Raw genomic sequence first — 23,976 nt, forward strand, 5'->3', positions numbered from 1 at the left:
AGGGATGATGTGGCTGCTCCATGTTCTACATCATTGTTGTTTTATAAGGCCGGGCACCCAGGGATTTGCAGGGTAAAAGGCACTGGAATAGAAGTTTCAGGTCAATGTTCTGGTTCATTTCTTCATGGGATTATTTATTCACAATATTCTTGGAACCAATTCAATCTTTGTCTCTCCCTGCACATGCATAGTTCATCAAGTTTCCCCAGAGTACATAACCTCTGGAGGAAGGTGGAGTTAGCAGGGTTAGCTTTAATATATTATGAACTATATCATTTCCAAAGGACTTAAGTTGGCTTGTGCACGGAAAGGCTGAATTTTCCTCTTTGCCTCCTCTACAATCCCAACGTTTGATTAGGCCAGTCAAAGCAGCAGACTCTGTGCAGATGGATTTCATTGCTGGAGCCATTGGAGGTAAATAAATAAGTAAAATGGTGTATGATGAAAGCTGTGTTTCCTATTAATTTAAAGGCAGATCCTAATGCCACAAATGGCAATGCTATAGTTGAGGGTCTTTCCGTGATTTATTGAGAAATCTCTTTTTTTAAAAAGTATTGTTACTTTAAAGAATCAGCAAACGTACAGAGCTGTTAAATTAATATAGTTAAACATAGGTTAGCTAAGGTTATTGCTCTGCAACGCCAGGTCTAATTCCAAAAGTATTAAGCAAAACAACATGAAAACCCACACGTGGCAGCAGGAGACAATAAGATGGAACAAATTGAATGCAGATACTGGCAGACACTGCTGGTATGGTACAGCCTCAGTTATCTGATATCCTAGGCAGTCAGAGTAGGAAGAACTGAGGTCATTTCCAGTACAATTAATAGTGCAGAGAAATGACTGTTTCAGTTAACAAGGAGGTTTGGAGGAGTGACATTTGGATAACCTTAGGTTGATCTTTATTTGCAGTTTCATGGGTTAATTCTACACAGACTTGTTGCATAGCAGAAGTTGATCTGGGAGCAAATATTTTCCAATTTTTAAAAAAGGTACCGCTTAGTTTTAGATTTTTTCGGGGTTCTTGTACATATGAAAGTTAGTTTTGTTTTAAACAGTGAAATTTGGCAAGTGATCAGCAAAGAGTATGGTCTAATTACCTGGGAGATTTTGAAAGAGAAAAGCATTAAATGGCTAAGATTGATCAGAACTGGAGAAATGCAGTGTCATCTTTGCTAGAGAGGGTCAGACAAATTTGGCATATGGCTGAGACATGCTACAAACAATTCCAACCAGGCTTCCAGATCCTCTGAACTTTGGCAGCCCTTTGCTGGTCAGTTCAGGAGAGGCTCATTGTCCATGTAGAGATTTAAATAGGAGAACATACTTAACTCTCCCTTTATGTAATAATTGGGAGGTATAGTGAGCCTTGTGGGATCCAGAATGACTGCAGGAGCAGGAGAGATGGATTTCGTCCCTTCATTCTGGTTCCCTTCCCTTCTCTGTACTCAGTCATCTCAGACTGTGTGGGAGTTTTGGGAGCCTGGGAACTGGAGGGATATGGTTGACAATGAGAAGTTGGGGCAAGGCTATGAAAGAGATTCTTTAAACTTTGGTACTGACTGCCACATTGGGCAGCAGCTGTGCAGTAAGTGCATTTTTGGGAATGGGAATGGGAGGCACTCAGTACTTGTTGGATCCTGCTCTACTCAGATGCATCAGGGGAGAGGGACATCCCTCTGGGGTTGTAATCAGAAATACTTTTGCTTATTTTAAATGCACCACATTGCTATGAATACAGAATCCTCCTAGCTGCTACCTAAGGCAAACTGGCTGCTTTTCTATGATGTGCAATGCCTATAGAAAGCAAGCTCCTCTGAGATATTTTGTCCAGTACCTAGAGAATTTGAATGTAAGTCAGTGGAAATTTTGTCTGTGCAAGGACGTCAGGGACTGGCCCAATGCCAATCATTACCATGTGGGAGATGCCATTATCTCTTTGAGGGGTGTTTTCCAGATCAAAGATTTCTTGGAGAACAGACATTTGTGGCTGACTTTCTCTGAGCCTTGGAGTTGGTGTATGGCTTATGTTTGATTCTGACAAATGTTAGAGAGTTGAAGCAGGCTCATCTTGTGTATTTTCACATTTCCAAATATGTTGCAAACCCAGATGATTTGCATCAAACAACTAAAATGGCAACACAGGGTTTCTGTTTAATTAACTGCACTCCTAAGACCTTGATGTGTTTTCGCTTTTTGGAAAAGCCTGGCTCCTACTGGAGAATAGCAAAGAGGCACAGCCCCCTTAAAATCCTGGCTGATGTCTATGGTGAAAATATTCAAGGTGATAAGTTATCTACAAGCACAAACATGCCCAGAACTGTTGTGCAGTTCCTCACACGTGCACGTGCACGCACACACAACCTACTGCACAGCTCCTCCCACTGCTGTTGCTTCGGAGTGTATCGAACTAGCTCAGAATCAAGGGACGGTTTGAGTGCACAGTGACACAGTATGAGATGTGCCTGAGAGAAATCAGAGGATGCACAGTGCCTGCGCTTGTGACACCACATGTTGGCAACATGACACCAATGTAAACATGTCCACTGCTCAGAAAGATCTTCAGTAATCAGGACATGGGCTGGAGGTGCTAGAAAGCTTATCCCTTCCTTCATATATAACTGGGTCCACCTCTGCTTTCTGGCCTGCATAGTGCAGGGTGCCCAGGCCAGGGTGGAGATGACCGAAAGGGCTCTTTTCTGCCTGAAGCATAGAGACCTAGTGTTCTCTTAGGCAGAAGGCAAGGTATGTCCGGCATTGCTCTGTAGCCTTCAGGGAAGTGTGACCAGTCAGCTGTGGACATGTCCTGGCTCCACTGCCAACTGCTACCATCAATAGCTAGTGCTTTATAAACCAACCACACGCTGCGCAGGGTTAGAAAAACTTCCCTTATGGGCAGGTTATTCTATAATTGTCCATTAAGGGGACAATACACTGGATCAGATGAACCAGGGGTCTGACCTGGTATAGCAATTTCTGTGCTCTACTGCTCCTTTGCAGAGCAGCCATAAGGAGGTCTTCAGAGCTTATCTTCCTGCCCCAGCACGCATGAGCTAGGGTGGTGGCTTCTCCCTGTGCCTTGTGCTAGCAAGGCCAGGATTTCACGTATAGCTATTGCAGTCAGTTGTGTTAATATAATTTGTCTTCCTCTATGTTATTTTTTCGTTGAAGATCAACTGCACAGTTTGCTTCTTCTCGATCCATATCCTCACAGGACCCCTGGCTATGTTACATATCAGGAACTGGTGGCGCAGGGGAACACAAGTTGCTGTGATAACTGTGTACATCCAAAAAAAAAAAAAAAATCCCAGCCAAATTGGGCACAAAGACAGGGACTCAGAAGACCTGGGTTCTATACCTGGCTTAGCCACTGGGTGACATTAGGCAAGTCACTTCACTGCTCTGTGACTCCGTTTCCCCATATGTAAAATGAGCATAGTGATACTGGTCTCCTTTGTAAAGTGCTTCGAGATCTACTGATGAAAAGCTCTATATAAGAGCTAGGTATTATTAAAACCCAGATAGGTCCTTAACTTGATTTCACTGTTTATTTTCTATCCAACCTACAGGAGCCAGGCACCACTTTATTGAACAGAGTCTTTCTATAGGTTCTGCCTCCCTTATGTGTTCTATACAGAGCTGCTCTTGTTTGGTTCTGCTGTGTAAACAGTACAGCCAGCTCATGCTATCACTGTCCAGGGCTATTTATATAAAGTGACGGAGTTCACAGCATTGCAGCTTTCCACAGCCTTTGATAAACCTGACTGGACACCTCTGATGTGTAAAAGCTTCATGCCTTGGGTGCTTAGTCCCTTCTCAGGAGACTAAAAAGCACACCTGGAATTTGGTAGACTTTGGGGCTCGTGGTGCAGAGAGGAGCCAAAGTGAAAAATGCCAAGGAGGGGTATCCGTGTGGCTAACTCCTCTGACGTCTTCCCCAGTCAGGGGAGTCTAGCCAGAGCAGCAGTCAGTCTGGCATTGAGGAAAAGCTCCCGGCCTTGCTCAGATTTCAACCCTGCCCAGGGATGTGGTGAATCCCTTTACTGACTCCTTTCCCCATTTGCTGGCCTCCTGGGGCAGAAGTAGATCCCCCTCCCTGCCTCCAGCTGACACCATTCTCTCAGGAAGGGAGGAAGCAGAAAGAGCCCAGCAATGCAGGCATTTCCACTCTCTCCTCACCTCCTGTGACAACAGGGCGGCTCCTGGGCACAGGAATTGGGGTTGTCAATACTGGGGTGCAGTGGTGGGGCAGCCTCCCGCTCCCACGTCGCCTCCGTGATGGAGCTCAGCTCAAAATGGGACCTGTCGGACATGACATCAACCAAGGGCCCTAGGCACATGAAGAAATAGGGCCTTCTATGGCCCCCTTCATGGTGTCCCCTCTCCTGCTGCACACTTGGGATGGTGGAGGAAGGGATGGCTGCCTGGACCCCTTCTCAGGAAGAGCAAGAGAAGCAGTGACTCTCTCCTTCCTGGAGAGAAAAACGGGGTAGCAGCAGGGCCCTACAGTAATGACTTTAGGAAGTGGGGTGTATCGGCCGGGTTCGCTGTACTCTTCTCCTGCCCTATGTGGCCCCTGGTGGAGGTGGTGTTGGTGGGGCCCTCAGAGCAGTGAGCCAGGCTGGTCAAAGTTTTGCTCAGTGAGATTTTTTTTAACAAACAACCCCAAAACACTGTTACCACTGTGGTAACACTTTTTCCTGATTTTTAAACTTCCTCTGCCTCTCCGTTTCCTATTAAATGAATTAAAAAGTGAAAGTATTTGTTTTCCCCCTACTTTCTCTCATATTCCTCCCCTTTTTTTCCATTAGGAAGGCGGGGGAGGGAAAGTAATAAAAACAAAACAAAATTGGGGTGCGGGGAGAACACACAAAGTTTGCAAGAACTTTTTTGTTTAGTTTTGAGAAATTTCATTTTGGATTATTTCTTTGTGCGATGAAAAAGGTAGAAAATGTTGAACAAACCAAACCAAAACAAACAACCCTCTCCCTCCCGACATTTCCTTCTACCCTTTTTGTGCAAACAAACACAAACCTTGAACCAGGTCTGGCAATGGGTTGTGGAGAGAACACCTCACTGAGACGCTTCGGGCAGGTCACAGCCCCGCTCAGAGGTATCTATTGTTTATTGTTAAGGCTGTCTGCAGACTCAGGTAGATATCACTGCATTGGTTATATGTCAGGGCACATTTTCAAGCTTTTCTTCCCAACCCTGAGGGCTAGAAAATACTTTTTTTTTTAAATGAAAGCCTAGATTCTGATGTAATTACAGAACGCCAAGAGCTCTCAGGCTAATAGTATCTATGTCTTATTCTAGCCCAGGGCAGAAGGAGTCAGGGATCAACACAATGTGTACCTAAACTTCAGCCTAATTCACAATTTATTTGCCATTGCTGCTGTTACTCAGAGGAGCGAAACAGCAGAGAGTTTATGAATGTTCCATGGCCTTGGAACAGCATGAGGGACTGCTGTGGGATGGAGGTGGAGTTAAACAGAGCTGTCTCTTGTATATCCCTAGCTCATTTGCAGGCCACTTCCTCTCTCAGTCTCTCAAGCTGTTTTATCCAGAGGGACAGGTGACAGTAACAGCCCTGTAAGAGGGCCTATGTGTCTGTTTTTGCATTCTGCCTATTTTAATGTGTGACAAGGCTGATTAATCCCTATCAAGATACTAAATACACCCAGTATTAACCCAAATCCAAAAGGAAGGAAGGAATGCACTGGTCCCTGCCTGTGAGCCAAGCATGTATCACAAAGTAGCAGGGAGTTCTTCCTTCTTGAACGCAGTAGGGGCAGCCAGAAGACTACGTTTTTAGCTCTGCCATGCACAAAAGAGCCCTTTCTTAAAAGGTCTTCCAAGAGCCAAAAGTGCCACCTTAAACCACTGAGAAGCTTGCAACTCACGTAAAGCCAAATCCTGTCCTCGTTTGAGGACATGCTCATGCACGGAGGGAACACTGGGTGTGGGTGAGATCTGCACAGCAGAAGGGCACAGTAACTTACTCGCTGCTATGCCCTTGCTTTCCAGGAAACCCTCCTCCCCAATTTAGTGATCTGCCCTGGGTACATTTGCAAGAGGCTTAGGCTGGAGGATCTGTCAGTGAGCAGGAGAGCCAGGCTGGATGGGGCATGTTTTCATTCTCTGCACGCTCCACTAGCTAGACTGAATACGCTCCTCTTTTTTTAAACTCCATCTTTTGCCTGTGTATTTTTCTTTTCTAGATAGTCCTTCCCCTTCCCACAATGTACTTTACATATAAAAAGTTGTTTTCTGACCTATTTGTTACTGCCTATTGAGCTTTCCTACTGCACAGATTTGATGGAGAGGCTGGGTGGACCATGCACCATGCACAGAAATTAAAATAAAGGGTTTGTTTGTTTTTTTTGGTAAGTGAGCAAGGATCATGTAAATCTTGTCCAGGATTGTCTAAGGTGCCATGCACTACAGGATTAGCTGTTGGGACCTTGGTGACTCACTCAAGCAAATACAGTGTACTTCACCATGTAGCAGTGCTACTCAGTTACCAAGATGGCAGGGCCGGCTCTGGCTGTTTTGCCGCCCAAGGCAAAAAAGCCTCCCGCTGCCCCCCAGTGGGGAGCGCGGCAGGGGAGGGTGGCGAGCCCGCCGCGGCTCCGCTCTCCCCAGCGGCTGGAGCGCTGGGGGGAGGGTGGTGAGCCTGGCTGTGGCCCCGTTCTCCCCGGCCGGCCAGAGCGCCGGGGGAGGGCGGTCCCGCTCTTCCTGGCCGGCCGGAGCACCGGGGGGAGGGCGGCGAGCCTGGCCGCAGCCCTGATCTCCCCGGCCGGCCGGAGCCCAGGGAGGGCGGCCAGCCTGGCAGCGGCCCCGCTATCCCCGGGTGAACACCACCCCCTCCAGGTGCTGCCCCAAGCACATGCTTGGAGGGCTGGTGCCTGCCCTGCAAGATGGCCTTGTTATTTCAGGTGAAATGTGGCTTGTGCAATGACTACACCACCCAACGCTAACTTTGTAAATGAGCTGAATTACAAATTCCTCTTAACTGGTGAACCTCCATGAAACAGATCAGTGTAATTTCCCAGCTCCCTGAAAGGGCTTATACAATACATTAAGACAACTAAATCTGTTTTCAAAACAAAAGGACTGGCCACTATCAATGTTCCATTGAAATGGCTCCATTGTCACTGAGACGGATTTCCTTTGAGGTCACGTGCAGTTCATGTATTAACCAGAAGTTAGCTAGTCAGTCGGCTGTAACGTCAAAAAATACTTTGCATTGATGTAGTGTCAATCAACAGAGGAGTGAGACATTTAGAACCATTGGCTGAGAAATATGGTGGACATAATGGCAGTAATGAAATTCTATTTGTTTTTGTTAAGTAAAGAAACCTACATGAAAACTATGTGTCTTGTCTCTGCCCACCCGCCCAAATTGTGACAGCAACTTTTCCTCCTAGAATGATTGAGCTTCCATCTCTAGTGATTATTTTAAGCTCTAGAAATGTTCCTGGGTTTCTATATTTGGGGCAGACAAATCCCTGTTGAATGTTAAAAGCGATGTCTTTGCTGTCACACCATGGTAATAAAGGTCAGCTGGTATCCAGACAAGCTCTGTTGACCAGCCTGACTTTGTGCATACCCCATCATGAGTCCTCCTCAGCACTGTCACAGTGGGGTGACACTTGAAGCTTGCCAAAGCTGAAACAGCAAGGGCAGTTTAGCCTAAGGTCAGCTCTGCCACGCTGATTTGCAAAGCAGCCATTGGGCTTGTGCTGTATGTTGTACACAGTGTTACTGCCCTGACATTGCATCACATCACAGTTCTAAAATCAGCTTGGCTCCTTTTCAAGGGCTGTTTCCTGGTTAAGCATTAGTCCTTTGTTTTTGTTCATCTTTCTTTGCACTGTCGTGTATCTGTTCACTGCACATGTAAAACACACTATTGCTTTATGGGCTCGTGGAAGGTGCTGGGTGCCTTTAACTCCCATTGAGTAGTTTAGTCTGGGGCTTCATATGTGGCTCTTGAAGACTGCCCATAATGTGTTCCAACTTTGCCCTATGAAGTCATAGAATGAAATCACTGGCTACCTCCGCTTAGATCAAGATGGAGTCTTGCTGGCTGGAACCTGTAGCCTGTAAACCTCAGTTAATATCTGAGTGGCTTCATTCTTTATTACTTACTACTTCTGGTACAGTAGCATCTAGAGGCTCCAGTAGGGGTCATTCAGTAACATCTAGAGGCCTACGTGTTGCCAAGGGAGCGGAAGCCACAGTGTCCTGCGTAGGAAGGCTTGGTCTTGCTCCAGAAAGCTTACACTCTAAGAAGAGAAAGGACATGCAAAAAGACAGGGGACTAGGAAACGATCAACTATTTCCTTGACATCTCCTGTTAAAACTCCCGACACAACTAAAGTCCAGTGTCAACATGGCAGCCCGCAGCCCATGACATTAGCACTGTGCATAGCATATTTCTAGCAACATTTGTTACTTTTTCGTTTACAATCCTGGCTTGCACTATGCTGCTGTTACCTCTGGGATGTTCCCTTTGCCATTCCAAAGCTTTCTTTTAATTTGTCTCAGCCTCTCTTTTTTTGCATCTTGATCTTTGACTTAAACTTTCTGGTTACCTACAAATTAGAGATATGGTATCAAACATAACTTGTCTTTCTGGAACTGACTTTCACTGAAATTCATTTAATGACTTCCTTTGCATTAGGAAATTGGTCCTGTAATTATGTACATTCTTAACCTTGTTTAATAAAATATCTGTTTCAGGTGGCTTAAGTGTTGCTGTGGGTTATCCACTGGATACAGTAAAGGTATTTGTTTTAACTTTACTTCTAAAACTTAACTTTTTGCTCTTGCCTGGTCTTCTCCATTTGGTAAATCAGTGATATAACTGAATGCTGTAAATTTTTCTTTCAAATTCTTTATACAAAAGCGTTCTATAATTAATATCTGATAGTATCTGCTGTCTGCTTGAGAACAAGATTCTGCTGCAAATAAAACGGTGTGGCATTAATGTATTCGTTAATATTTTCTGAATATGATGTCCTTTGCTTACAGGTGAGAATTCAGACGGAGAGGAGCTATAATGGAATTTGGCACTGCATTCGAGAAACATACAAAGCAGAGAAAGTAAGTACATGCGTCTGATGAAGTGGGTATTCACCCTTGAAAGTTTATACTCCAATACTTCTGTTAGTCTATAAGGTGCCACAGGACTCTTTGTCGCTTTTTATAGATCCAGACTAACACGGTTACCCCTCTGATACTAAGTACATCTAGTTTAATACATTACATTTATCATAAAAGCGAGTGTAACAACCGGAACAATGATCCTGTGTACCCACTTGTTAGCAGGTGCTGAGCTGCTAAGTGTGTCATGCTGATTCATATTGCAAGAAGCCCATCAATTCCACTCTAGATAGAAGGGAGGAGAGATCTCAGAAGTAATCAAAGAGAACCTGACTGTACAAACAGCCAGCCTTGGGGAGAAGATTTAGGTTGTTTTATTTTATTGTTAAATTGTTAAGAAAGCTAACTGCAGGCTGAGGGTGACTCTACAGCGAATGGATTGCGTATTAGAGCAGACTGGATAGGGCATTTGCATAAGTACAAGCTATTTCCTTTCTAATCGATTCTTTCTCTCTCTCTTTCAAACTAGGCATGGGGATTTTACAAAGGCATGTCACTGTCAGTCTCCACAGTGTCGCTTGTTTCTTCTTTTTCATTTGGGGCATACAGAAACTTCCTTTATAACATCTGCAGATTAAGATATGGCACTTCAGACGTGAAGCCATCAAAGGTGGATATTTCTGTTGCTGGATGTGCTACTGGTGCTGTTCGGGTAGGTAAATCACAAAAAAGACCACAAAGAAAGGTCCCAGTTCTATATATGTGAGGCTGGAAAGATAGTGAATAGCTTTTGTTCAGTCCTTATATGAAGGTCATTGGAACCCCACTGTTTATAATAACCCTTTGGAATCTTGCAACAGAATTAAAAAAAAAAAAAAAAAGAAGTTCTACTCTTCCTCTGTTGTGCCCACATGCTGGTTTGGTTTGGCTCAGTCTTGCTGGGTGTCTGACATTAATCTTCTTTTCTAAAATAAAAACAAAGTATTTAAAAAACACATCACAAATTACATGTATATGTTTTCTTGCCCCATGTAGTGGACCATTCAGTAGATAATTTTTCATAGCAGATCACATTGTATAGAGCAACTTAATGCCAGCTTAAGTCAGGGAAATCAAATAGCAAAGATTTCTCATCTCAGTTTAATTTCTAGCATTGTTTATGACAGTGGTTCCAGCCCACTGACACATATACTAGGACTCGTATAATGTACTGTTAGCTTAGGATTCCCTCCTTTCTTCCCTAATGGCCTGACTGCTTGTTCCTATTCTTCAATACTGCGCTATGCCCCAGTGCACCACTTTTGCCTGCCTCTCATTACATTGTGTGCTCCTAACTCATGCTTAGGCAGCTCCAAACTTTAGTCTTGCAGTTGCTCTATGATGATTTAGAGCGTGCCCACTTGAATTGGAGAAGGATGGGCTTGGCTAGCTTTAGGCTGTAAAACTGCTACTGTTGCCTAGAAAAGTCAAGTGTGATTGATTCATTGGCTCAAGAAGGATAATGATGTTAATCCAAACACCGTGGAAGTTTAAAAGTTATACGTTCTTTTAATTTTCCAGGTGGTGCTAATATCGCCTACCGAAACAGCTAAAGTTCGAATGCAAACTCAGAAGCAATCACATTACTCAGTTACAGCTTCTCACCTCTCCAAGCCAAAGTATCAAGGACCTGTGCATTGTCTGAGGATGATAGCAAAGGAGGAAGGTTTGGGGGGTCTATACAAAGGTTGTTCTGCATTACTGTGCAGGGACTGCCACTCATTTGCAACATATTTCCTAACCTATAATATCCTGTGTGATTGGTTTACTCCAGCTGGAAAAAATAAACCAGGTATGTGGAGAAAACAGTTCAGGATTGCTTACAAAAATAGGTTCGTTTATATTGCATTAACAGGGGAGGCATATTTTGAGTATACATTCTTTTTACCTATCTCCTGTTGTGCATTGGTTTTCAACCACAAAGCTTACAATTATTGCATTTATATAGTACCATTCATCCAAGCGGCTCCCAAAATGATTTACTTACCGAATGTACAAACTATATATAGTGAAATCTGTATGAGGTGACTATTTTAAAGTATCAACAAGTCTTTCAGTATAGTTTTGATCACCCTTTAATTAGACCCTGCAAGCTAAGTAAAGTACTGTGGGATTCCTTGAATAAGTGACATGTAGTGGTTACCCAAAACAGGCTTCCCAGTCAATAGGAATCACATTGCTTAAGAATAAATGCAGCTACGTCTGGGATGAAACAGGACACAGATTTAAAAATGCAAAACAATCTAATTAGAGTCATTTAGGATAAGAAGCAAAGATTGTCATATTTATTTGAAGATGTGGAGGCTATTTCATAGAATCATAGAATATCAGGGTTGGAAGGGACCTCAAGAGGTCATCTAGTCCAACCCCCTGCTCAAAGCAGGACCAATTCCCAACTAAATCATCCCAGCCAGGGCTTTGTCAAGCCGGGCCTTAAAAACCTCCAAGGAAGGAGACTCCACCACCTCCCTAGGTAACACATTCCAGTGCTTCACCACCCTCCTAGTGAAATAGTGTTTCCTAATATCCAACCTGGACCTCCCCCACTGCAACTTGAGACCATTGCTCCTTGTTCTGTCATCTGCCACCATGGAGAACAGCCGAGCTCCATCCTCTTTGGAACCCCCCTTCAGGTAGTTGAAGGCTGCTATCAAATCCCCCCTCATTCTTCTCTTCTGGAGACTAAACAATCCCAGTTCCCTCAGCCTCTCCTCATAAGTCATGTGCTCCAGATCCCTAATCATTTTTGTTGCCCTCCGCTGGACTCTTTCCAATTTTTCCACATCCTTCTTGTAGTGTGGGGCCCAAAACTGGACACAGTATTCCAGATGAGGCCTCACCAATGTCGAATAAAGGGGAACGATCACGTTCTTCGATCTGCTGGCAATGTCCCTACTTATACAGCCCAAAATGCCGTTAGCCTTCTTGGCAACAAGAGCACACTGTTGACTCATATCCAGCTTCTCGTCTACTGTGATCCCTAGGTTCTTTTCTGCAGAACTGCGACCTAGCCATTCGGTCCCTAGTCTGTAGCAGTGCATGGGATTCTTCCGTCCTAAGTGCAGGACTTTGCACTTGTCCTTGTTGAACCTCCTCAGGTTTTTTTTGGCCCAATCCTCTAATTTGTCTAGGTCCCTCTGTATCCGATCCCTACCCTCTAGTGTATCTACCACGCCTCCTAGTTTAGTGTCATCTGCAAACTTGCTGAGAGTGCAGTCCACACCATCCTCCAGATCATTAATAAAGATATTAAACAAAACCAGCCCCAGGACCAACCCTTGGGGCACTCCGCTTGAAACCGTCTGCCAACTAGACATGGAGCCATTGATCACTACCCTTTGAGCCCGATGATCTAGCCAGCTTTCTATCCACCTTACAGTCCATTCATCCAGCCCATACGTCTTTAACTTGGCGGCAAGAATACTGTGGGAGACCGTATCAAAAGCTTTGCTAAAGTCAAGGAATAACACATCCACTGCTTTCCCCTCATCCACAGAGCCAGTTATCTCATCATACAAGGCAATTAGGTTAGTTAGGCACGACTTGCCCTTGGTGAATCTATGCTGACTGTTCCTGATCACTTTCCTCTCCTCTAAGTGTTTCATAATTGATTCCTTGAGGACCTGCTCCATGATTTTTCCAGGGACTGAGGTGAGGCTGACTGGCCTGTAGTTCCCCGGATCCTCCTTCTTCCCTTTTTTAAAGATGGGCACTACATTAGCCTTTTTCCAGTCATCTGGGACCTCCCCCGATCGCCATGCGTTTTCAAAAATAATGGCTAATGGCTCTGCAATCTCATCCGCCAACTCCTTTAGCACCCTCGGATGCAGCACATCCAGCCTCATGGACTTGTGCACGTCCAGTTTTTCTAAATATTTACCATAAGAAGAATGGAACTAAAATTTGACTAAACATGTTGGGGATAACACCCCTACTCTTAGATGATGTGCTATGCAGTTTTTAATGACTGCTAGGGATTGGAACCATCCAATTTATGGTAGCACAGTATCCTGCAGTAATACATGGGGTACTGGTTCTGTACTAAGGAGTGCCAAGTGGCCTCATTTGAATAAACCCTTTAACAAAGGATTTAATTCAATCAGAGAGAGTGGCAGGTCCTCAGTCCCTTTAAGGCTTGGGGTTTTAGAGAGAGGAGGGCCAGCTAGTGCATCATATCCACAACTTCTTGCAGGCTGTGAGTCTTCCTTAAGCAATCTCCTATCTGGGTTGTGTCGCACTCAATTCTGCTTGGATTGTGCAATCAGATCAACTTCATTAGACTGTAATTATTCCAAGTGTAGCAATCTCTTCCGTACACTCGGAATGCTTAGTTCTCAAGCCATGCACCTCCTCTTCAGATAGCGATGGGGAGGAATTCCAGCAAATGAGACAAAACAAGCATTCTACAGCCCGCAGCACTGCATGTGCTACATGCCCAGGCTGAAGTTTGAAAACAAAGGCCTTTGAACTATCCCAGACACAGAAACAAAAAATGTCTTAAGTTTCCTAGGAGGCAAATAACCCCAAGATGACTACAAAATGCCTCCCCCCTCTGGGCTAAGCCAATCTGTGAGAAGTTTCAGCAAAGAAGATTATTCTTGGTGAGACAGTTATATAAGCAATTGGAAACAGGTGGTGGACTCCAGCTGCAGAGGCACTGAACACCTTGGAGTGGCAGGCTCCAGGTCAGTCTTAACTATAGTTTAGTGTCATCTGCAAACTTGCTGAGAGTGCAGTCCACACCATCCTCCAGATCATTAATAAAGATATTAAACAAAACCAGCCCCAGGACCAACCCTTGGGGCACTCCGCTTGAAACCGTCTGCCAACTAGACATGGAGCCATTGATCACTACCCTTTGAGCCCGACGATCTAGACAGCTTTCTATCCACCTTACAGTCCATTCATCCAGCCCAAAACCAAATACTACCTTAAACTAGGTAAGGTGCCCCGAGCTATCTGACTTGCTGCTACATGAAAAAATGAATATGCTGTGAAATTAAAAGGTAGCACATTTAAAATATTGGAAACATTGGAACTATATATAATATACATGTGCTAGATATCCTGCCGAATTTACAACTACAGGCAATACAGGATAGTAGGCTTGCTATCTAGAGTAAGAAGTTACAAGGCACAGTTTTGTTAAGAACACAACTTTGTCTTTGGGCAGGAAGGAATTCCTTTTTCTCCTTCCCAAATTGCATAAATGGTCAGGTTCATTGTAGAGTCGTTTCACTTTATTTCAGCATCAGGTCAAGCACTGGTCACAACTGGAGGCAGCATCTGAAACTTGATGGTGTATCAACAGTGCTGTTTGAATGGTTATACAGTATAAATGGACTTGCATACTGTAGTGATGGGAAAAATATAACCCCCTAGACAGCCTAGAATGATCTGATATGGCAAGATAAATCCAGTGGACTGGCTGAGGTTGCTAGAACTCTAGCTGAAGTCAGTGGAAAGTCTGCATGAAGAAACTCTGATCTCATTTATATGGTTGTAATTCTATTGACATCAGTGGAGTTCTTCTGATTTGGACTGTTGTGAGGATGTCACGCTGTACAAAACTAATTTTTAGTAAAACAGTCTCTTTCTGCAGTTTTTCCTCTTCTCCTAAAACTGTTCACAGTGTTATATTTGAACAAGTAGCTGGAAAAAGTCTCTCTGGAAATGCTTACCGCGCTATCATTACCACACTCTGGTTAACTACTACTATTGGTTCTCTTTTTGCAGACATACTGACTGTGCTTATTTCTGGTGGCTCTGCTGGAGTGTTTGGGTGGGCCGTAGCTACTCCTATGGATGTAATTAAATCACGGCTGCAAGTAGATAACTTGGGCCAGCGCAAGTACAGAGGACTCATACACTGCATCCGAGTCAGCGTGAAAGAAGAAGGAATAAGAGTTCTTTTCAAAGGACTTGGATTAAACTGCATTCGGGCTTTTCCAGTGAACATGGTGGTGTTTGTAACATACGAAGGCGTAATGAGAGTTGCAGAACATCTTATGAAGTAAAAGCATGTTACATCACTCGGTTCTAAGGTGGCTGCTTCCTTTGAGAAGACTTTTCATATAACAGAACACTCAAACAACAGTCCACCAACAGAGGTCTTGGGTGAAATCAGTAGACTTATGGGGGAGTGAAATGCAGAATTGGAGAGAAGTGGCTGATGACTACTACATTGTGTCCATTTAGTTGTCTTGTCAAGTTGTCTCCTACTTTTGAATAAACTTGATCTAACTTGTGTAGCACCTCTCTCCACTTGGTTACCTGTTTTAGCGGAAATATCTTTACAGGCTTTGACGGACAGGCGTGGGTTTTTCTGGATCCTGCCTCAGCTCAGTAGGGTGTAACTTCTGTATTCCCATATGAATTTATTTGGCGGTGCCTCCACTCCTCTTGCTCCTTCGTGGCAGGGCAGGGTCACCAGGGCAGCTTGGAAGTAAAATTCTAACTATAGGTAACCCCCACTTACTTGCCAACTCCCAAGAAATAACACAAACATACAAACACAGTAACTATATTAAACAGGAAGTAAATATCACAGGGTAAAACACTACTCTCAGGGTCACCGGTGCCCACACTGATATTATCCGTCAATTTCCCCAGTCATGTGATCTGATATAGCAAATGTAAAATTAGTGTCCCGTTGGTGTGCGCACTTTGTAGGGGCCCTTGACCACAATATTGTCTGAGCAGCAATTAGCAACTTGACTGACTTGGCTTAGTGCAGCCCAACAGCCTCTCACTTGGGATAAGGCGGTAAGCCCCTCCACAGGTTAATAGGCAGGATTTTTCCCAGCAAAGCCCTCTAAACTGGGAGTTGCCTCGAAGAAAGGGCCAAGCTGAGGGATTTTGCATCCAGAGACCAGTTCTCAGGGGGAACCCTGCATACAGGCCCGGGACGCACCAGCTCCTCACACTGCCAATCCTGTCCTTTTTGTGTCTGGCTCCAGACTGCTCCAACGTAGCTCCTCCCCCCTCCAGGGCTCCTGGGGCAGTCATCTCCCTTCCTATTGGTCCAGCTAGTTATTCTTCCTGAGGTTGCACTTGCCAATCATTTGACTCTGCCCCCCCCTCCTTGCTCTCAGACACTGCCCCTCCTGCCAGCAGGCACCCTGCTGTCCTCCCCTGGCCAACAGGGGCCCTGGACGCTGAGTGTCTCTCCTCTCGCCCTCTCCCCTCGCTGTTGCCTAGCAAAATAAAAACTGGTCTTCACTCCACATGCGTGATTAATAAAACAAACAAGCCCACTTTTGCTGTAAGTCTAACACTGTACACTGTGTATGTACCACAGATACAGGTAAATTGCAAATATACCAAGCAAAGTGTTTTTGATGTGTGAATGCTGGGATCCAGGAACTGACTGTTCTGTTTTGCTTAACGTTGCCTTGACCATGAGCTATTAATTGTAACTTTAATTATCAGAGAACTATTTCTTCTGATAAATTATCCAGGCTGAAGGCCAGTCAGCACAAGGAAGACAACACATTTGCCATGCTGATTACCAAACATATTTTGCCAGAAACTGCGGCTTTCTGTGTAAACAAGTCTCTTTTATAATGTGAAGTTAATGGCCTTACACTTAAAGCAGTGTTGCGGCAGAGGGGCCAGTCTGCTGCGTATATTTTTGTCTTGCCATTTACTTCCTGTTTCTGAGGCAATGTTCTCAACTATTGCCATGTGGTTTCCAGGATGCATCACACTAAGAAGTGAGGCAATTTAGCGAGGCTAGTCACAAGGAGTATTTGTCATTCTCAGCCACCCTTCATTCTAGAGAGCCATATTTCCATTTTTTGAGTTCCTCTTGTCATGCCAAACCTTCTGAGACACTGCAGCAATAGCTTTCATAACCTTAACTTCCCCCATATAGTTCATCTGTAGATAACTCTCCAGCTTTACTGCCCTGTTATGGGGCGCTGGAGACTGACTCTGAGCTCAGGACCACCTGGCAGTACGCGGTGAACAGAACCTCTTGGGGGAATCCTTAATTCACAGAAACTACAGAGGAACCAAACTTGGGGGCAACTTCAGGCCTTGCAGACTTTGGACAAGCAGTATCTGCGAGTGACTGATCCAATCTTCACAAGAACAGGGAAAGGGGCTAAAAGAAAAGTGTGAAATGAAAGTAGATGCCCTCATTAAGTACCGGGAGCGGAAATGAAGAAATTAAACACAGACTTATGTCAACTCAATCCATATTTTTATTATACGGAGATGAACAAAATACCAGTAAGTCAAGGTAAAGTTTTCAGCTGATCATTATCTGACAAAAGCTCTCAAGGATTTCACTGAGGCTTCTGAAGACTCTGTTCTCCCCAACCTCTGGGATTTGTTGAGTGACATTTTCCCGTGGAAATTTGAGTTTGTCAGTCTCCATTGGGAAATATTAATCATGCTGTTGCTATATGTAAACTTCAGTTTTCAGAAACATACTTTTTGTAAGCAATCACTGCAGTACTTTATTAAAGCGTTATATCAGCAAACATGTTTAATTCATTCTGTTTTCACATTCTTCTAGTGCTCGCCAGCTTAAATACAAAATAATTCTGTACATCTGAGTTAAAAGTTACAGAATTGCACACTCTGTTCCCCTTTCTCCTGTAGTAATGCAAGTTTATTGAAACAAATTAGGACATATAGTGCTGCACTGCTTGGGAAATCTGCACAAACACAAGAAATTTGCATTGGAAGTTCTTCAAAGAAATGAGAAAAATATCCATAATCCCATAATACTCTACAATATTGAGAGTGTGGATCAAACAGGGTTAAAGTTGGATTGTGGGAAACTAGAAAGGTCACCATTAAAAAGTCCACATTAATCAAACAGTTAACTTCTCACATACGGAGACATAGTGTTTCACCTTTCTAATACAGGGGCCATACCCTCTTCAAGTATGACAGGATGGAAATCAAGTTAGTTTGCCTACAGGCTGGGAAGGACGATAGATAGAAATTATTTTAATTTTTAAATACTTGGAGGTGCTCGGATACTATGGTGATGTGATGGCCTATATAAATGGGTAGCTGTTGGTAAAGTTGACTTCAGTGTACTAAACCCAGTGAGATTTTTATCTGTGACATCAGGCCACCATATTTTAGGAGAAAAAACTAAGCACTTTGTTTTGTAGCCTGTTTTGCTAACTCTTATAACCCTAAATCAAGCACTTAGGTTAATTATTTAGGCTTGATGCTAACTGATTACACCTCATACTTTTAGAAAAGTCTGTTACAAATACTTACACATTTGATTTCCCCTACTTGCATTACAGCTTTATTTATTTTTATTTTCAACATCTTTAAGCTTCTTAACTTTTCCTAACATATAGATTATAGTTTGATTTTAGGCATAAACCTCCCAAGATCAGGTCAGGGGTGAGCGGTAGTTTTCAGCACATAAATAATGAAGTTTAAACAAGTGGTAGCAAGATCCCAACTTTAACAAGTTTCATAGTTACCTCCTGGTCCCAGGTGGACGCATGTCCACATCATACTAAAAAACCACTCAACATACTCCTGAGCAGCAGCTGCCAGTTGTGCCAAATTGTGAGACCGCAGGACCCGAGTGCATTGGCAGAATTTTGAGGATGGGAAGGGAGAAATTGTGCATTGTCTGCTAGCTCTAAGCAGGACTACTGTATTAGTCCTTCATGTTCTCATGCATTAAGGGCCTGACCTATTGAACTTAATGGAAGAGCTTCCATTGACTGCAGTGGGCTTTGGATCAGACTTTAAGTTAACCCATTAAACATCTCCCTCCTTTCCCACAATAAACCTCTGTGATGGGATCCCTGAGGTGCAGCCTGGGGCTGTGGGACCGCTGTGCCCCCTGAACTCTCTTCAGCCTGGGCTGTCTCTCACAATGCCTGGCTAGTGACCAGCAACAAACCCCTCCAGGTGCTGTTATCACTCAGCACAACCGCATGTGGAGACCCCACACCCAGCTAGATTGCATGAATGCTCCCAGAGACACTCATGAACCAGACAGAGAAAGGCACCAGAGCCGAATCCCCCCAGCTCCTAGTACTGTACCTCAGGAAAATATCATCTTGCACTGCTCAAGACGAGCAGTGCAAATTTATTAATTGGTTCACTACTTCATCAATGGAAAGTGAATATACACCAGCCTTTGCAAACCTGAGCAGATTTGCCACAAACTCACTGGTAAAGGTAAACAGTAAAAGTAGTTTACTGACTACAAAAGATAGATTTTAAGTGCTATTAAGTGATAGGCAAAAAGTCAGAGTTAGTTACCAAAAGAAAAGAAAATATTACCCCCCAGTCTAAACTCTCAACCCTATTAGATTGGGCAACATTTAGATTAAGCAGTTTTTCTCACCCCACTGGATATTGCTGTCCATAATATATAGATTTCACCCTTGAAATCTGGGCCAGTCCCCTCAGTTGGAGTCTTCAGAGTGTCCTTGTTGCTTGCAGCATAGGTGGGTGAAAGAGAAAGGCCAAGCCTGGGCCCCCTGGGTTCAGTTTTATACCCTCAGTCCATGTGCTTGTAGAACATAAGTCCAGGCATGCCTGGGGGGCATTGCTGAGTCTCCAGGCAAAGTTGAGCAATCCCCTTGGTGTGGCCTCATGCAGGTGAGTCATTGAATTGTAGCTCCCTTGCTGGACAATGGCTGTTGATGGGTTGTTCAACGCTCGGGCGGGTTGTCAGTTACTTTCCTTGTTGTTGCCTCTGGAGAGCTAATATCTGGCTGATTCCCCAATTTACAGCATGTTTTAGTGACAACCATACAACACAACTCTCATAACTTCACATGCATTCATAATATACATATGTGGACAGAGAAATGACTTTCAGCAGATCATAACCTTTCCCCTGATACCTTACAAGGCATGCTTTATATGTAAATTATATAATTATATACAGATGAGGAATATGGGGGGGTTACAGGCTGCTCCCCCAAGGTACAGAATGTCACACCCTCTATCTAGTAAGGTATGAAAAAAGTTGGGAGTGTACCTTTATATAGGTAAAGGACTACTAGGGCACTGTTCATTGTACAAACACCACAGACTTTGGTATGCATGTGTCCAGGTTCTACAGTATGGAAGTCCTGACAAATTGCTTTTTCAGGGGGTTCAAACTACCTATCACCTTTCATACCACATACATAGTTTACTGAATCAACCTCTAATGGATGGAATCTTACAAACAGTCCTAGCTACTTTCATTTCATTTTAAATGACCGTCAAATATTACAATATAACTCTGTTTTCAGTGCTCAACTGTATTTCCAATTCTATCATCCAGACAGGTCTGAGTTATAAATACACATAAATTGTTATACTTTAGATCCAGTCTAATGAATACTGTTTTCAGCACTATCAAAAAATGTCAGTTGATTGTTTGTATTGCTATTGCATGTATTGCACTAAAGATTGTAAGGGTCTGTTGCTTAAAGAAATTGGACATGGAAATATTTTATGGGGTATTTCAAGGAAGTAGATTTTCTAACAAATGAACAACTTAAAAGGAATACCTCAGTCATAAGGGGTTTCTCAGCATAATCTGAGGCATTTTAGATCCCGGTAATGAAAAAGTAATTTGCATTTCTATAGTGTGTTCCATCTGAGGATAAAAACTTTACAAGCATTAGTGAACTTGGCCCAGTGTCTGGGGAGGTCAGTATTATCACTCCACTGTTACAGATGTGGAAATGAAGGGAGAGAAGGTTCTGTGACTTGCCAAAAGGCTGTGGCAGAGTCAGCATGACTCCCAGTTCTCTGCTTTAGCAACAGAGATGCGTATACTCCATATCCATTTAACATAGGGAACATATTCCTGTACAATGTACCCTGAAAAACTCACCTACTGCGTATGTGCAATATGTCCCTGAGCAGCCACCATTATAACCCAGTCCATTAAGCTGAGAAACACAGGATAAAAAAAGTTGGATCTACTAAGAACTTCATTTCTTTTTGAGCTATGGACTCTTACTAGCATATCTAGAACAAGTTAGACTTTGGCATTACAATAGAAATTTTATTATTATATTTTAGTATTTTCAACTTAAGTACAGTAATAGGGTCCTCTGCTAACTAACATGGTTCGCCAAAGAATCTGGCAGCTATCATTTGTGTTACAATGAAATTGATACCTCACCTAACAAGTTTTGGTTTTTTTAAATACATATATGAATAATGTCTTAACAATTCTTCCAAATAGTCACTGATCGTACACTGCAAATAACTTGTTAAGAGCAACATTTATAAAGCACTGATTGCAGCCTTTGCATAATTAAGGAGTGATGACACACAACAGAAAACAAATTCAGTCTATTTCCTACCTATTGATAAATTACATCTACATCATTAAAAATCGAATGCCAGTTTCCGTGGAGTCATAAATTGTTTCACCATTTCATCTGTGATCTGTTTGCGTCTCTGCTGATGAGCTGCTACCAAGGGCTGTAGTGTTTCAATAAGCACCTTCTTTAGCTCTCCTGTGAGCAGTGCTCCGCTTGTGTAAGCCTGCCAAGAAAGTGTCAGTTGTTAAAAACTACTCCGGTAATATGGAAAAGAGCCTCAATGTTGAGCAGAATCTCTTTAAAAGCACAACTGGCAAATAAAGATTTGCATGTATATTAAAATTATGTACGTCAGAAGATCACCTGATATCACACTGGTAGTGTAATCTGCAACATCACTCACTGATTTTTAAAGGGTTTAGCAACACAGTACAGCAAGTTTTTTTATTTAACATGCTTCTGTGAGTAAACTAAGTGAGCAGAGTTTTAACTTGAAAATCCAGTTACAGTAAAAGCTGTTTTATCCAGCATGTTGGGGGAATGGAGGGGAGTGTCAGTAAGTGAAAAATGCCGGTTAACTAAGAGGGAGGGAGTTTGGGTGCAGAAGAGGGTGAGGAGCATGGGCTCTGGGAGGGAATTTGGGTGCAGAAGGGGCTGGGGGCTGAGGCGCGAGAGAGGGTGTGGGGTGCGGGCTCTGGGAGGGAGTTTGGATGCAGGAGAGGGCTCAGTGCAGCGGGTTGGAGCATGGGAGAGGGTGCAGGGTGCTGGATCCGGGGGGCGCTCACATCAAGTGTCTTCCTGCAAGTGGCGACCCGTCCCGGCTCCTCCTAGGCAGAGGTGTGGAAGGCGGATCTGCGTGCTGCCTCTGCTTGCAGGCGCTGCCCCCACAGCTCCCATTGGTTGTGGTTCCCAGCCAATGGGAGCTGTGGAGCTAGTGCTCGGGGGGGGAGGGGGGCAGTGCACAGAGCTGCCTGCCACGCCTCTGTCTAGGAGCAGCTGGGACAGGTCACCGCTTGAGGGGAGATCTGGCACCCCGCACCTCCTCCCGCGCCCCAACCTGCTGCCCCAAGCCCCCTCCTGCACCTGCACTCCCGCGCCCCATACTCCCTCCCACGCCACAACCCCCAGCCCCATACCTAACCCCACCCCCCCAGAGCTCGCGCCCCAACCCCGTCGGCCCCGTGCCAACCGGACTATAAACCTGAATTTCAATGAAGATGAGAAATGCTGGTTTATAGAGCTTTCTGGTTGGTGAAGTGCTGGATAAAACAGCTTTTACTGTATTCGCCACAGGAAACCATTTTTTCCTCCCAAGGATATCAGTTTAAAAAAAAAGTATTAGTAGCCATCTTGTATTTCACAACAGCATATACAAACCATTATTTTTCTTTCACAGGGTTTAATAGAGAATCTATACATGGATAGTGGATCCTGTTTATACTGAATGGCACTGAAAGTCTCTGTCCACACTAGGAAACATATGCTTTGCTGGCAGTTCATTCAACTGCACCGCTGCTAAATGGCTTAGCTGCAAATGTAAACAGGACCAAACTGTTCCTGTGTTAGAAACTGCGGCTGTGGCTTAGGGGCGCTCAGCGCTGGTTTTGAAGTGGTAATGAAGAGTTTGGTCTCATCTTCCCTTAAGCCATTTCTTGGTATCTGTTCAAGCTGCAGCTGTTGCCAACACCCAATGACTACACTCCTTAAGGACAAAATGTAATTATTCCAATGCATTTCAGTGGACTTTTAATCTTTTAATGATGTTTCACTCAGCTAGGAAGCTGCAGCTACAATGACCATTTTTTGAAAGCCTCCCACTATCTCACTACAACTGGTGCAGTTCTATTAGTGCTAGGCTGGCTGAAGTATTTTTGCCATCATGTTTTCTAACCTTGCTCTGAGACAGCATGGTGGCAAAAATCCTGGCAAAAGGTCTACATGTGCACTAGCACTGGGAGAGCTGTGCTGTTGCTGATGCAATACTAGGAGATTTTCAGACAACCACTCGGACAGCGTGTCCCACTGTGCTCCTGGAACACACAAGGACTTGGCTGCAGTATTCCCAGGGGATCAACGACTTCTTCAACTCTGCTTCCTTCCCTGTTCAGGGAAAGTTGTGTGGGGAGAGCTAAAGAGAAACTGGTAGCTCCTAGACTTTCTTACAGCTATTCTGAGTGGGGAAAGTCAACAAATTAGTCTTGGTATAGTTGCTTTCAGTAGTGAGTGAAAGTACTGCTTTCCAAAGAACACATGCGCTGCTTAGACCCATCAATGATCCTTACAGCTAGAGGGGTGAGTGGGCCCTGCCACCAATCCCAGGATGAGGAGTTCTTGCGAGGTAGGTTTTAGAGGGAAACTACTTATACTAGTGAGGTCTTTAGTGTGAACTTCATTGTACATAAATTAGGGCTGTCAAGCGAGTAAATAAAATTAACCGTGCAATTAACCGCACTGTTAAACAATAATAGAATACCATTGATTTAAATATTTTTGGATGTTTTCTAAATTTTCAAATATATTGATTTCAATTATAACACAGAATACAAAATGTATG

General features: G+C 43.9%; 2 protein-coding genes across 2 annotated transcripts in view; one reads left to right on the plus strand and one right to left on the minus strand.

Annotated features, from left to right (window-relative positions):
• The first annotated feature begins 205 nt into the window (after window positions 1–205).
• On the plus strand, window positions 206–15,401 carry SLC25A47 (solute carrier family 25 member 47). Its single transcript, XM_054025769.1, has 6 exons — window positions 206–414; window positions 8,749–8,792; window positions 9,040–9,111; window positions 9,641–9,823; window positions 10,672–10,942; window positions 14,887–15,401. Exons 1-6 carry the CDS (start codon window positions 387–389, stop codon window positions 15,165–15,167), a joined length of 879 nt encoding a protein of 292 aa, XP_053881744.1. The 5' UTR covers window positions 206–386; the 3' UTR covers window positions 15,168–15,401.
• A 1,933-nt stretch (window positions 15,402–17,334) lies between these two features.
• WARS1 (tryptophanyl-tRNA synthetase 1) overlaps window positions 17,335–23,976 on the minus strand; it is a 41,530-nt gene continuing 34,888 nt past the window's right edge. Inside the window, exon 11 of the mRNA XM_054025765.1 lies at window positions 17,335–21,645. Within this exon, the coding sequence (XP_053881740.1) occupies window positions 21,487–21,645 (159 nt within the window). The 3' untranslated portion in view covers window positions 17,335–21,486. The remainder of the gene's footprint in view (window positions 21,646–23,976) is intronic.

This window comes from Malaclemys terrapin, chromosome 4 (genome assembly GCF_027887155.1).
Source record: "Malaclemys terrapin pileata isolate rMalTer1 chromosome 4, rMalTer1.hap1, whole genome shotgun sequence".
In the NCBI taxonomy this organism is placed as follows: domain Eukaryota; kingdom Metazoa; phylum Chordata; order Testudines; family Emydidae; genus Malaclemys; species Malaclemys terrapin.